Source organism: Candoia aspera, chromosome 1 (assembly GCF_035149785.1).
Source record: "Candoia aspera isolate rCanAsp1 chromosome 1, rCanAsp1.hap2, whole genome shotgun sequence".
NCBI classification, from domain to species: Eukaryota; Metazoa; Chordata; class Lepidosauria; order Squamata; family Boidae; genus Candoia; species Candoia aspera.
The window spans coordinates 53,320,525-53,336,737 of NC_086153.1; the positions used below are offsets into that span (position 1 = coordinate 53,320,525).

The following is a 16,213-nucleotide window of genomic DNA, read 5'->3' on the forward strand; positions in this document are numbered from 1 at the left end:
AACAAGTATTTAAAGTACCACCAATGAAAAAAGGGAAAAGAAATAAAGGAACAAAAAAGAAATAGAAAAGAAAAGCTGTATGAAACTGAATAAGAATTTTCAAAGTAATATTAGATTAATACTGCATATAAAAATGGTATCAGTTTAGAACTTGAAAACTGTTATTAAAATCAAATCAGTATTTAATAATTAGAGGCAGTCAATAAGATCAAACTCATCAATCAGAATGAATAATTAATAGGAGTTTTTATCTAGTTTGAGGAAGTCTTATTATCACAAATCAGAGATCTAATATTTTAAATCCTTAATTCAAACTTCAGATGTGGTACAAGTCCATGTGCAGACTTACAGTCCATAAATAGTTTCCAAGTTAAATTCAGTATCAGAGTTTTTAAATACAAAATTATTTTTAACATAGATGCATGCTCCCCTAGTTTAGTCCGTCATTATTCTAAAGAAAGAATCATGAGCAATTTTCACTAAAAAAGATAAAGTATCTAGCAGCTGTTACTATACACAAAAGCAACTCCATATATTTTGAAGGAATATAAGGCTTAGTGATGCATAACAGAAAAAGCAGCTGGCAGGAAAGAGAAGTCAGTATTTAAAATATGTTTCATTCCATAATAAATCATTTTCCTGAATTACCATCAAGTATGAAAAAATGATCCAACTTGATTTTTGCATTTCCAGAAATTTTTTGACTATGAATTATCTATTTTGGCAGTCAACACTGGTGTAATATACTGGTGAAAAGACATCTTTTACCAATTTTCTCTGAATGTAGTATTCACAGTAAATGTAATATTTCATGTGTAATTTCATTTTTGCATATTAGTTGTTCTGTTAAATACTGCATGCCTTTAATCCTACCATCTTTGAATTATTCAGTTTATCAATCATATATTGGTAAATATATGGTAAACCCCAGCAGGTGTTCTAAATTTTATGTTACAAGTTTTCAAATTTATTCAGTTCTCTGAGTGTTCCACTTTGTTTTGTAACTCCCTTTGAATTACGCTACTTATTTGTAGATATTGGAACTAATGAAGCATTTCTGAAAATTCCAAGGACAGAGTTGTGAAAGATTTCATCTTAGTGGTATTAAACATTAAATCTTGTAGTATATATGAATTATTATCTCTCCACTGATCAATATGTTTGTACATTTGCCTTCATGAAAATAAATATTTGATATTTATATACGTGTCAATCAGTCTAGACTTATATAATATAGTTTGAGATTTGGTACAACCAGTCCAGCTTATTCTTTCACATCTGGCAAAATTCTGAATTTAATCAAATTTTCATTTGAGCAAATGAAGTTAGTTGTCTTTGCTTATCTTTTGTTTAACTCTTATTGGAATAATCTGAAATAGAAAGTTGATCCTGGGAATTATATTCATTTTTACTATCGATGTGACCCCTAATCAGGATAATTAAGTTTTTCCATTTTAAGATATTTGCCATTATATTTTTTTGAAATCTGTGAATAGCTATTTTTGAATAAATCTTATATTGTATTCTGCAATAGTAATAATCCATTCAGTCTCCACCTTTCTGAGCTACAGGTTCCTCTGTGCAATCTTATAATTATAGGATTATCATCTGTATAAATAAGTGCTACAAATTCCAATAAATCTATAAATTCAGTAGTGAGCTAGATAACCAACACATTCTTGAGTTAGAGTTGTGAATGGAAGAATAGTAGGTATATTCTTTCTTTGAAGGATATTTATATCTCCATGCATCTGAAGGGGGGAAAAATGTCATTTGGGGGAAGGTTAACAAAAATTCCTTTTGTATAGCCCAAATTTATCAAAACTGGGGAGGGAGATGAGAGAGAAACCATTTATATTTCCAAGAATCAGGATGTCTCCCTCTGCAATTTCACAGTGATTTAATTTTTTTCATACAATTTTGTTATCAATTGGAACATAAAATGTACATTAAAAATGTATAAAAATTAGTAATCTTTTGGGATAGTCCAAACAAATTAATGGGGAAGAGTATATATAAAAATAAATTAAAATACAGAAAATCAGTAAAATTAAGATGAGTCCAAATGTGTAAGATAAAATTATTTCTACAATAGAAATCCAACTGGTTTCTGTATGAAGCAGTATTTGAAGTCATTGCAGTGAAAAGACCAAATAAATATTCCTTAGAACAGGATCTCCCTCTTGTGGCAACAAGTACCTTAAGTTCAGAAAGTTGGATCCTGCAAAGCAATCTAGAGTGACTAATATCTATATACAACTAAAAAAAATGGAGTTAAATATAAAATAATTAGTATGTAATCTGAGTAAATCTAAGATACAATAAAATAACCTCAGATGAAACACACAAAATAATTCTATGCTCTATCACCACCAAGTTGGGCATAATCAGATATTTGTATAATTATTTAAGTCAGGAAAAGGAAATTGGGAAATTGTAACATACTAACAGTAGTTAGTCCAATCTCTTTTTAGCCAGTTTCTCATTTGGGCTTCCCACATGAATGTAAGCTAAAAATATATAATTTCTACTCCAAGTATCCCTTGATTTTTATCAACAGATTTAAACTGTGAAAGGACAAGTTAGTGGAGAGGAAAAGATAAACAAAGTCTGTTTATAGAGCCAATAAAGCTCAGAAAGGACATACAAGACAGTGTATGTTTTGCTCATGTGAAGAAGGTCAGAGCTCCTTTTATGGAAAGAAAGGCAACAGTCAGTGGACGTGATGGACAGGAATTACATGACCAACAAGCAATCAGAGAAAAGTGGCAGGAATACACAGAACAACTTTACACAAACAAAAATCAAAGTCAAGGCACAGGAGAAGAGGAACTGCTGGAGCTGGAACCTGATATCCTGGAGGAGGAAGTAGAATGGGCACTCAGTCAGATGTCAAACCACAAAGCCCCTGGAGTTGATGGAATACCAGCAGAGCTACTGAGACCACTGCCAACAGAAGCATTAACAGCATTATGTTGAAGTGTATGGAAGGCTGGTCAATGGCCAAAGGAGTAGAAAAGGTCAGTATTTAATACCGAAGAAAGGTGACATGAAAGTCTGTTCAAACTATTGCACCATCGCCTTAATACCACATGCAGGTAAAATTCTCTTGAAGATCATCCAACAACATATGAACTCAACCATCAAACGAGAGTACAAGCTGGATTCCGAAAAGGAAGAGGGACACATAATCACATCGCCAACCTTTGATGGATGATGGAAAAGGCAAGGGAATTCCAAAAAGACCACTACATGTGCTTCATTGACGATACAAAAGCTTTTGACTGTGTTGATCATGACAAGCTCTGGAACTGCTTGAAAGAAATGGGAATATCATCACACCTCATCCAACTGATATTGGATGTACTCTGTACTCTGATCAAGAAGCAACTGTAAGGACAGCATATGGAGACACAGAATGGTTCAAAATTGGAAAAGGCACTCATCAGGGTTGTATTCTATCACCTTCATTATTCAACATGTACGCAGAAGTGGTTATGAGAAAGGCACATCTGGAAGAATCTAATACTGGGGTAAAAATTGGTGGTAGGAATATCAACAACCTTTGCTATGCAGATGATACAACACTGCTGGTGGAAAGTAAAGATCTAGAACGGCTAATTCTAATAGTCAAAGATGAAAGTGAAAAACTTGGATTTTATTTTTATTTATTTATTTATTTATTTATTTACTCGATTTCTATAGCTGCCCATCTCAGCAAGTGACTCTGGGCAGCTTACAACAATAAAACTATAAAACAGTTAAAACAATTACAATTAAAACAATTAAAATACAAAATAAATATACATGGCTACCAGTTAAGCAATGTATGGATGTTAATATAACCAAGAAATGGGACCATTCATACGCTCAGGGCCCTAGGCAGGTGCAACCAGCCTGGTCCAGCTCTGCCTCTGCCACAGCAAAATCCCTCACCTCCACATGGCTGCAATAGAAAGAGGCAGCCATCATTCACACTCGGCAGCCTCAGCCTCCTCGTTCCTCAGCACAGTCCCTCCTGCAGGCCAACGGGGGCTTCCTCCGTCTTCTGTGCTGGCTTCCTTCCCTCTGCCATGCTGCCAATTGATATAAAAAGCCTGAAGCACTTCCTGTGTGAGGCTGCTAATCCATGTTCCTGGAAGTTCTGCAGTCCAGCTGCCTCTGCCAGCTCCAAGCGCCCAAGGCCAGCTCTCCAAGCCATGATCCAGCTGCAGATCCAGGTAAGGGAATGGGCCCTGGAGGCCACACACAATCCTGTTTCAAGCCACCAAACAGCCCAGCAAGAATTAAAAGCTGCATGGGCCAGATGGAAAACCAGTCCAGTTTGTTCCAATTGAGGCGCAAACCCAAGAGACTCCTCCACCACGTATAGTACTTGGAAGAACAGCAATGACTAGTATAAATAACATCTGGAACAATAAAGATATCAGCCTCCCAACCAAATGCAGACCAGTTAATATGATCCTATTTCCAATAGCTACGTATGTGTCCTGACTAATCAAAGACCATGCCGAGACGAGGAGGAAGTCTCTAGTGTTTTATTACTGCTATTGTAGACAGAAAATCCTACCAAACTGAAGAAGAAGGGGAAAACCCAGACAGATAAACCCCAAAAGTCAAGGTGGGTCTGTTCTGGGCTTCTTTGAATGACAGCTCAAATTCTCTAAACTACACATGCATTTTCCCCCCTGGATAGAGGCCCCCTCCTGCTCACCATCAGTACTCATGACAGTAAGGTTGCAAAACTTGGACTTTAAGGAAGGCATATAGGAGAAAGATAGATGCATTTGAATCATGGTGCTGGAGACGACTACTACACATCTCATGGACACCAAAGATTAACAACAAGGAAGTCCTAGGCAGAGTCAAACCAAAAATATCCCTGGAAGCCAAGATCACCAAACAAAAACTGTCATATTTTGGTCATGTTATGCAAGCCAACTCACTCGAAAAGACAATTATGCTGGGATTGGTCAGTGGTAAAAGAAGAAGGGGCTGCCCTAGGACTCGCTGGCTTGACACCATCAGAAGGGACACTGGAATGACTTTGATGGAACTAAAGGAAGCTGTAAGAGATAGAAAGGCATGGAAAGCATTGATCCACAAAGTGGCTGAGAGTCGGACATGACTGAACAGATAGAGCAGACCAGATCATAAATTGTAAATGTTAAGCCACTAAATCCCAAAGTTGGAAAAAGGCATGAAGTGTAAAAAGAAGTTAAAAGCTACTAAGAAAATGTAATAAAATGTAATAAGAGCTCAATATAAGATATAATAAAATTCATAAGTTTTCGTTTGGTGGCCTCTTGTGGTCTGACGTCAGTCCACCTCCCATGGTCATTTGCAAAGAGGGATGTAAATCTTCCTGCAGATTTATAAATCCATCAGGTTCACTCACTCAAAGGTGCCCCCAATTAAGATTTTGTTTTCTTCTGTCTTGGATTCTTGACTGTTATCTAAGAATATTTGATACCACAGTTAGGAAAGGGGAAAATAAGGACAACAGTCTCCCCATAGAAAGTTCCATTCCCTCTTTAAGGTGCTGCCATGGAATCCCATCTTGACTTAAAAAAAAAAAGAACCCTGCAGACAGCATTGATGTAATTCTTGGAATTAATCTATACATCTAGGGGTTGTGAAGGTTGGATTATACTGTCATGCCCTGCTTCTGAGTTTCCAATTTGAGCTAAGTAAGCCTTGAATTTCATTTAGAGCCATGCTAGACTGGGCCAAAGGCCTTATTGGTCCAGCATTTTGTTCCTACAGTGGCCAGTCAGAACTCAATGGAAAGCACAATAGTATCCTCCCATTTGTTGTCTAGCAACTGGCATTAAGAGGCATACTATTCCTGATACTACCACCAATAGCCATCGTGACAACTGTCACTGAGAGCTACAGTATATCCTCCATGAATTTGTCCAATCCCTTTTAGAACTGCATTAGTTAAAAATCTACAACTGTAATGTTTCCTCATAGGGAATATAATTATAAACAAAATGGAGAGAAATGATATTATTTTTTGTTTCTCCAAATGAGGTCCATTCGGAGGATGACTGCTTTGAAAATTATACAGAGAACGATTATTTGATATCTATTTTTTTAAAATTAAACATGAACCACAATATATAATATCATTTTTCCAATCAGCTAAGGCCACTTTTTCCAATATAAACTCCTGACAAAGAAGATGGAGAGTGAAATTAGAGGTGTTCCCACCGCCAGAGTACGAGGCTCAAAAGGGCAATGTTTGTTGTTATGTTACATTATGTTAGCTATAGGATTTATAAACTGCCACACTCCAGAGGTTCTAGGCTCTATTTGTAACAGGGAAAGTTGATGCTGGATTAATACCAATATCAATTTATATGACAGCAGGGCATTGATTAGCAATAGCTTTACACAAATAGTTATTGATTCCCATACAAAGCATAATTTATAGATTATATTGCCATACAATATAGTGATAGAGATTAATTTGATAACATTTTAAAATAAATGTAGATGATAGATCCATTATTTTATTCATCATGATAGACAACATATGCATAAAACAAGGGTCTAAGGTAGACAGTAGAAAACTTATTCTGTTACACAAAGATTATACATTTTCTATGATCTTGTAGCCATCCATTGCTGGAAACACTAGGCTGAAATGAAGGGCTTTTGATTGTATCTGTAAGAAAATCCTTACGTTCTTATTTGCATCTTTATAAAGAAGGACTTAGAGGGTAGTTTGCAGGACTTATGTTTCTAAAATTTTAGATTCATGATTTTTTCAGAGATTACCATAAAAATATTTGACTATTTTCTCATCAGGAAATAGAAGAACTTGTAGCTAAACTTCACAAAGATGCTTTAGTAGTAGAGCAAGTTCGAACAATTGTTAAACAGGATGAAGAAACTATGGCTGTAGAAACCAAAATTGTGGAAGAGTATGCTAAGGTATGCAGTTTTCACTGTTTCTTCCATTTTGATTGCATCGTGACAAGCATGCCAACTATTCCAATCAAATATAATTTCCCTGACAGAAAGGAGAAACTAGGACTACCATATCTGGACTGCAAAAATCTGGAGGACTGCCAGATGGCAGTAAGAGGTTAAAGTTAAAGTTTGTTATATCTCTCTGCTGATATTTTTCCACTTCATTGGATGTATTGACTGAAGGATGAACGAAACAAAGATATCTTATATAAATTGGCTGATGTGGATTCAGCAGTAGTATCTTTTTCTGAAATGATATGTGAGAAAAACCTTGGGAGACAGGAAGAAGAGCCACAGCCTAGACAACGGTCTGATAAATGAAATTTGAGTCCAAAGGAGAAGAGGTGGAGAAAGGTCTCAGAAGGGTCCCTAGTTTTCAGGAGAATAAAAGTAAGGGACGGGAGGGGTACTTTCATACTTGCAAGACTGATGTTAGCCCTTCAAGATAGTCCAGACAAGAAGCACGACAGTGAATGCTAACTCTATCTTAATTGTTAGATTACATTATCAGAATCTAGTACCTCTCCCATCCCTTACTTTTACTCACCCAAAAACTAGGGAAGGTCCTTTCTGAGACATTTTCTCCATCCCTCCTTCGGACTCAAATTTTGTTTATCAGACTGTTGTCTAGGCTGTTGCTCTTCTTCCTGTCTCCCAAGATCATTCCCACATACCATTACATTTCCCTGTTAGTATTTTGGTATACTCAGAGATACAAGCTTTAGTAGCAAAAGGTCTGGAGCAAAAATATTAAATATTATAACATAGATCACTCAAACTCAATATAAAAAGGGCTTATGTTTGCATTAAAGGATTTCAGCATACAAAAAGTATTTGTACATGTATATCTTGTAAATAAAGAAAGAAACTCTACCCTTTCTTCATTCTGTAGAAAGCAACAGAAGAACTCAGTGTTGTATTACCATCTTTGGAGAAAGCCCTTAGTGCTCTTGATGCACTTGACAAAAATCACATTGCAGAAATTAAGTAAGTATATTGCTATTTCCAAGGATTTCTAAGTTGAGGATTTCTTGCACATCAAGAGACAGCCACTTAAAGTCATTACACAGCTGCTAGACAGCCACTTAGAGTCCCACACCAATGAGATGGGTGGGATAAATTTGGTCAATCAATCAATCAATCAATCAATAAAATAAAATGAATTCAGTGTACATTACATTCATTAGTCATATTCAGCTTACATTGGTGTATCCTGATCCTATTAGCAGGAATAGTAAGATACAACCAAAGCAATAGATTCCCTAAAAATAATCATATCAATAGAAGATTGCTTACAGATTGTTTGTTTGTTTGTTTATTTATCAGATTTCTCTGCCACCCATCTTGTACCCAACAACTCTGGGCGGCTTACAGATAATAAAATAACAATCAATAAAAACAGTACAATAAAATCAATATAATATAAATATACATAAATAGTAATAAAAATATAAAAATACCAGATATAAAATGTAAAATTCAAGATGGCAATCGTTTTGTACTTGGCACGATCACAGCACCAGCCACCCCCAAGACTGACTATCCCCGCTCCCATCCCAAGTGAGGTGGCATAGCCATGTTTTCACGCCCTTCCAGAAGGCCAGGAGAGTGGGGACCTGTCTTACCTCCAGAGGTAAGCTGTTCCACAGGGCGGGTGCCACCGCAGAGAAGGCCCTCCTCCTGGACCCTGCCAATTGGCAATCCCTTATGGACAGGGTCCGTACCATGCCCTCTGTGCCTGACTGGGTGGGATGGGTCGATGCGATGGGGGTGAGGCGGTTCCTCAGGTAACCTGGACCCACGCCATGTAGGGCTTTAAAGGTGATAACCAACACCTTGAATTGGACCCGGAGGCAAACTGGTATCCAATGCAGCTTGCACAGCAGTGGTGTTATATGTGCCCTCCTTGGGGTTCCCAAGACTGCTCTTACAGCCGCATTCTGGACCAGCTGCAGCTTCTGGATACTCTTCAAGGGTAGCCCCATGTAGAGCGCATTACAGTAGTCTATGTGGGTGGCGACCAGGGCATGAGTGACCGTTCAGAGGGACTCCCAATCCAGGAAGGGATGGAGCTGGCGCACAACACAAAATTGTGCAAAGGATCCCCTGGCCATGGCTGCTACCTGCTCTTCAAGCAGGAGCCATGAGTCCAGGAGAACCCCCAGGTTCTGGACCTGGTCTATCTCGGGCAGTGTAACCCCATCCAGAACCAAAGATGGTGAGTTCCCAGATACCCGGGAGCCCCTAACCCACAGCCACTCCTTCTTGCCAGGGTTCAGCTGAAGCCTGTTGTTCCCCATCCAGACCCCCACAGCCTCCAGGCACCGAGAGAAGGTGGCCACAGCCTCACATCATCCGGGATGGAGATGTATAGTTGAGTATCATCAGCGTACTGATGATACCTCATCCCGTGGCGATGGATGATCTCACCCAGTGGTTTCATGTAGATGTTAAAAAGGAGCGGGGAGAGCACTGAACCCTGCAGCACCCCACAAAGGAGGGGCCGCGGGCCAGATCTTTCACTCCCTCTCAACACCAATTGGAACCGGCCCTGGAGGAAGGAGGTGAACCAGCGCAGAACTACACCACCTACCCCCAACTCCATGAGCCAACCCAAAAGGATACCATGGTCGATGGTATCGAAAGCCGCTGAGAAGTCAAGAAGAGCCAGGATGGATGCACTGCCTCCGTCCCGCTCCCGCCAGAGATTATCCATAAGTGCGACCAAGGCTGTTTCCATCCCATATCCGGGCCTGAATCCCGACTGAAAAGGGTCTAGATAATCCATTTCATCCAGGACCCTCTGGAGCTGCAATGCCACCACTTTCTCAACCACCTTCCCTAAAAAGGGAAGGTGGGAGACTGGACGAAAATTGTCCAGAATGGTAGGGTCCAGTGATGGTTTCTTGAGGAGGGGGAGTACCAGTGCCTCTTTAAAGGCTGCCAGAAACATCCCCTCTCTCAAGGATGCATTCAGCATTGCCTGGACCCACCCACACGTTACCTCCCAAGCTGCTTTTACTAGCCAGGAGGGACACGGATCTAACTGGCAAGTTGTGGCATTTACAGATCCAAGAACCCTGTCCACATCCTCAGGCCCAACAGGATCAAACCATTCCCAGATAACTGGGCAAGTCTGCTCCCTAGGCATCTCCCCAGACCCTAATATACGCTTGGCATCTAACTTAGAATGAATCAGAGTGATTTTATCCTCCAGATGCCCAGCAAACTCCTCAGCCCAAAAGGGATCAGGTGGCCTTAAACAGGGCCGTCAGGTGGCATTCTGCAGATGCAATAAAAGCAGAGAAATACTGATGTTTCGCCACTCTTATTGCCACAAGGTAGGCCTTAATAGCGGCTCTAGCTTGTGTTCAGTTGGAATAGTCCTCGTCTTCATCCAGTGGCACTGTAGATGTCTCTTAATCCTCTTCAGAACCCTCAGCTCCTGCGTAAACCACGGGGAGTGTCGGGTTCAATTGGACAAGAGAGGTCACTCAGGTGCGATCCTGTCCAAGGCCCCGGCCACCTCCCTATTCCAGGCAGCAGCCAGGGCCTCCACTGGACTGTGCAGCAGATCCTCAGGTATCATATTATTTCTCATTTTTATATTAAACTGCAACCTCTGCCTTATTACTAGGTTAGAAATATCCATTACATTCATTGAGTCTAGCATGTTCTGTGTTTTCATGTTGATAAAATTATTGTATCTTAATCACTGAATGTTATATGGTTGTTAAAGATTTCTCTGGCAAAAAAATAACATGTTATTTTGATGCAACATATTTTGTGCACTTTTTCTATATAATTCAGAGTCTATACTCATCCTCCTCCACTTGTATTAACTGTTATGAATGCAGTTTGTGTGCTTCTTCAAAAGAAACCAAATTGGACAACAGCAAAATTGCTACTTTCAGATCCAGGGTTTCTTAAAAAATTGATTACTCTTGACAAAGATAATTTACCAGAAAAGGTAAAGGAAGAGTTCATTGGCAAGTAGATTGAATGTTTTTCTCCTTTTGTGTACCTAAATCTTCAAATAAGATGTTTTACAAATTAAACACATTTTCTGGGGTCTGGCTTGGCCACCATCATTGCTACCATGGTCCAACTATTTTTTTCCTCACCATACCGTAAAAAGATCTTCTGAATGTAACAGATGTGAATTACATATTGTAGTCAGATTTCCTCCATTTCTGCAGAGTTCGATCTGATCTTTCACAGCCTTAATTATCTTTTGAAAAACTGGCCCCTCCTCTATTAACCTTGCTTTTTGCTGTAATATTCATCAGAGGGCAGCCCTGTCTTTCATTCTACCATGTAGAGATTCAGTTGGTGGGAGTATGTGCAGCCCCTCAGTTGTTGAATTCTATCTGGAAAGAAGGTATCTAGTAAACTATCCATGATAGCTTTTAAATAGATAGTGAAAACATTTCACTTTGATTCAAATATTGAATAACAAATTCAAATATTGAATAACACAACAAATATTACTTTGTTTTTGTGATTTTAATTGTTATTGAAATATTACTCATAGTCTCTTTTTCCTTCCCTTCTTCTTTTGTTGAAGTTTTAAGATTTATTATCTTAATACTGTTGTATATATTTATAATTTCCTTTTCTTAATTACTTAAGTGTAATGAAATTATTTTAAAAAAACAAATAAATATTTGTTATCCATTGAAGATATGGAAGAATTCTCCTGCATTTATCTGTTAGAGATTTTATTATAATTAATTATTTTGTATTCATTTTAGGTTTTTCTGCAGTTGAAAAAATATGTGAGGTCACCTGATTTCAGCCCAGTGAAAGTGGGACTTGTGTCTACTGCCTGTTGCTCTATATGTCAGTGGATTATAGCTTTGGATCACTATCACATTGTTAAAAAGGTATATTTACATATGCTATTTCCAATTGTTTTTTAAAAATTCATATTTGACAGATTGCATTTATAAGGGAGAAAGATTCTACATAATTCTGGAATACATTTCCAATTTCTGCAAAGGCATTTTAGCCAGAATTATGATAGAAATAAAAGAACTCCCATCATCTTCTTCTTTTCCACTTACCTTTCAGCTATTTTAGCTTTCTATCATATAACCAAATGTAAAAATGTACCTACATTCAGGCAGCTCAGTGAATGCAAGACTAGAAGCAGAGGAGTTATTAGTATAAAAATTACGCTTTTCTGCATTGATGTACTTAGATCTTAGAAATGGAGAAAGACTGTATTAATCATAATATTTTGTTAGTCAAATGCTTAGGAGAGGCCCTTGAAGTTGGAGGTTTTTTTAACTCCTTAATGTGACTTAACAGATATGTCTTTAATTCCTGAAATATACAACAATCCTAATTTAATAAAGATTTTATTAAGCAACCAACTGAATGGTTTTGCTCATAGTCTCCCTTTCTGATCACCAGAAGATGGTTTAAAGTAACCTTCTTGTTACTAGAAGATGGACATGACAAAAAATGGGTTAACTTATCTCTTCATTGAGAATATAGGACTAAAAGCAACTTTTCTCCTGTTACAGGAGAGATAGACATGTCAGTCTCCAAACTTGGTTTCAGTTGTATGTCATTGCAACTATTAAGAGTGTTTAATTGTTAATATCAGTCATATATCAAAGGATGAAAAGAGAAGACAGAAGGAAAAGAGTAAGATGTTCTGGCTATCTGCACCAGTTTACTGAACAGACTCAATTTCCCTTTAACACTTCCACTCCACATTGCCAAGGATGCCCTGCCAGGTTATCCTTCAGCAATCACAAGGTTGGAAATCCAGCTACCATTCTAGATCACCAGGGACATGGAGGAAAGAGATGGACTACAGCAGTATCCCTTAGGGTGAACAAGAACTATAGTACAATGCCTCTGCAGAATTGAATGGTTGAAACTCACATCAAAAGGATAAGTTTATCTTTTGTAATGTTTGATGAATTTAGAGCCATTGCAGCTGCCTTACAGATATCTACTAGGGAAACATCTGCATCTAGAGTTGCCAAGGTAGTTAGCCTGTACCAAATAGACCATGATTTCTTTGGGATTCTGTTTGCTGTTGGTGGAGTGATAGAATGTGATATGTTCTTTAACCCAACAGCTAATAATGGAATAAAAATCCTCTAGCCCCTGGCTTGCAAGAGACAAACAGGTTATCTAACTTGGGAATTCTATGTTAAACATATATCCCAAATACCTTGTGATCATCCAGCTTGTGCCGGGTATACTCCTTGGGGTAAGATGAATCAATACAGAAATTCAGTGGCATTATATCTTGTTACTTATAAAAGGCCAATCTCACTTTAGTAATGAAGCAGTGTTCTGGTTAAAAGACCACCCTGTCATGGTGAAAAACACATTAGTCCCCCTGAACTTGGTTCTTCCAGTCTCCCAGCGAAATTTAGCAACACCAGGTAAACCATTTTCTATGTCAGAATCTTAACTGAGACTTGTCTGATAGATTCAGAGGATACAGATATTTGTCCTTGAAGGGTATAGGACTCAAGTAGGGAAGCAGTGGTACATGTTAAGAAAAGCAGAATAGAGATCCTAAGAAACTGTTTACATGGGGGTAACTAGAAAGAGGTGTCCTCTCATTAGACCAAGCCTAATGCAGCTATTTGCCTCCATAGGCTATTGGCTGCTAACTGTCTAACTGGAATTGAAGGAGCTCCAAAGCTTAGCAAGTTTTGCTCATATCACTCACTGTTTTTTGCATCATTTTAGAAAGGCTTGCTGGATGAGCTTATATTTTTTGCAAAGATCAGGTATCTTGAGGAGAAAATGGTTTCAGTAACAGGGCCTTCTGTTCAGATATTGCTCCTGTTCATTCTCCAAGTTCAGAAATGTAGCCAGTCCAGGTCTAGATGGATTAGGACAGGACACATAGGCATTTTTGAAGGTAATATGGGTATTGCCTGTTCAAGTGTACCAGGTCAGAAAATTACAGCTTGTAAAGCCAATAGATAAAACCTGGGCTTTCAAAAATTTTATCTTCCAGATAACCTTTGGGAGAGTCAGAAATAGAGGGAACTCATAAAGTGGTTGTGGAGGATGGCATAAATATGTTGAATGCTGTCTTATCCTGAAAATAGGAGAAAAGAGCATTAGACCTGTCATTCATATCCATGACTAATGCAAGATCCTATTTTGTGATATTCTGTTGAAAAATATCCAAATGCAGGGTCTATTCACTCTCCCTAAGAAATGTGTTGCTGAGTCAGCCACTGGTTCAGCCAATTTACTGTAATGTTTAAGAAGTCCCTGATGTAGGTGTTGTCTGTATAAACAAGAATATGGCATCGCTTGATTTAGAATGAGAGCGTGATCAAGGATAGATGATTGTCGATGCTGGCCAATTAATGGGGAAGAGGTGGGGAAGATAGTCCATAAAACATGTATCCTTAATGGTCCAAAAAGTAAACTTCCAGCAAACAGGCTGGCATCTGTTTGTATCCTCTATGGTTCCCTGAGCATCCCAAGAAAGATGAAAGGACTGCATTTGCCATTGCAGAGGTTGGGGCATTTTCTCTGGCAGACTCACATGAGGTATGATCAACTGACAGTCAAAGATTCTAGTATAAGGAAGAGCCATTGTAGTGGTAGAGACAGAAGGTGGGCCCATAAAACAGCAGCAATTGTTATGGTATCTTCATAAGGTAAGGTATCTTCATAAGAGCAAAGTGTAGGGATGAGAGAAATTCTCAGCCTTCCTCGGCTTGTTTTCTATTCTTGCAATAAGAACCATTTTTTTACTTCTTCATGTCCTGAGATACTTTTCCTGATTTTCTGGAGGTGGGAGATATATGGAATCTATCCCTTAGTTTTGTCAAGAACTTTCAAGCTGTCTCCAATATCTGCTAGTTGGAGAGTTGGCCTTTTTGCAAATGAGGAAAAAGGTTGGTTTTAGCCCTGCTGTCTCACTGAAGAAGGTAATTAACCTTTTCTTGTCATTCTGTCTTTCTGGTGATCAAGGAGAAGGAATACTGTTAATTAGCACCGGTTATAGATCACTCAACTTGGAATAAACAACCTTTGATTAAAGAGCTACATTCTGGATAATTTCTGATAAACAGTACAGTTTTTTGCATCAGAGTACTTCTGTAAGCTTAATTAATGTGAAATATACGACAGAATAAACAAGAGTAAAATGAGTTATTGATATTTATGTCCTAAAAGGCATAAGAACAGGGTTAAGGAGTATTTATTGTAGAAAATATACTTCCTTTATTTGCTTACTGTACTGCAAAACGTCCTTTTGACATGATTATTCCTCATTACTAGGCAGGTTTTCAATATCACCCACTTTCACCTAATTCAGAGAATTGCCATGCTGAGATGGAAACAGTCATTATGTTCTCTGCCCAGAATCTAGAAAAAATCCCCTGACAAGTCATCTATGCACTCTGCAGCTATAGCCACTTGTTCACACCCTTCGTTAGAGTCTGGCACTTTCTGGCAGCTGGGAAATTTTCTGACAGCTAGGAAACCATTGCTTGTGCCCACAGGATGAAGGCCCTGACCACATTAAATGTCTCCTCATGCATTCACCACAGGGCTGCTTCTATTCATCTTTTGCTTGGATTATTGTGTAGAGTGATAAAGTACTAGAGTCATGGATAAAAGTTCAGATAAGGATATTAAATAAGTTAATTTGATCAAGAAGCAAAATAGCTAAACAAATGTAAGATGTTTTGACTGCCGAAGCAAAATAATCAAGCAAATATGTCTAAATCAGCTGTGTGAGGTAGAGTTCATTAGCATGAATCCTTTGAAGTTATAAATTAGGGTCTAACCTTTACTCAGTCATTACCTTGACTTCTATCTTTTGGAGCAAGGGTAGGGCTGGAGGTGGGAGAGGCTGATCTATAATATTTATGAAACATAAAGCAGACTTCAGATTATATTCCTTGAAATCTTGATCATATGTCACTTATTATTACTGGATTATCTATAGCAACTCCATCATCTGTTTGAGAAGCAAATGCAGGTTGCTGGAGAGAACTACATAACAGATGATATAAATTTGCTATCCAGAACCATACCAGAACTTGTGTTTTTACTAAGACTCATGGATAGTGAAGTCCTGTGCTAGAAACTGTATTAACACATTATAATTGTATTACAAATTTGCAGAAAAATATAAAGAGCAAAATTGCAATTGATGTTCAGCACAGAACTGTCACAGAGAGTTGTGATTATTTGGTCAATTTGCTCATGTGGTCATGTCATCAGG

At 38.2% G+C, this 16,213-nt stretch overlaps 1 protein-coding gene across 1 annotated transcript in view; it reads left to right on the forward strand.

Annotated features, from left to right (window-relative positions):
• Positions 1-16,213, forward strand: part of DNAH14 (dynein axonemal heavy chain 14) — a 292,199-nt gene that overhangs the window by 195,978 nt on the left and 80,008 nt on the right. The window contains 4 exon segments of the mRNA XM_063289142.1: positions 6,817-6,942; positions 7,874-7,968; positions 10,792-10,951; positions 11,736-11,867. Of these exon segments, the coding sequence (XP_063145212.1) occupies positions 6,817-6,942; positions 7,874-7,968; positions 10,792-10,951; positions 11,736-11,867 (513 nt within the window).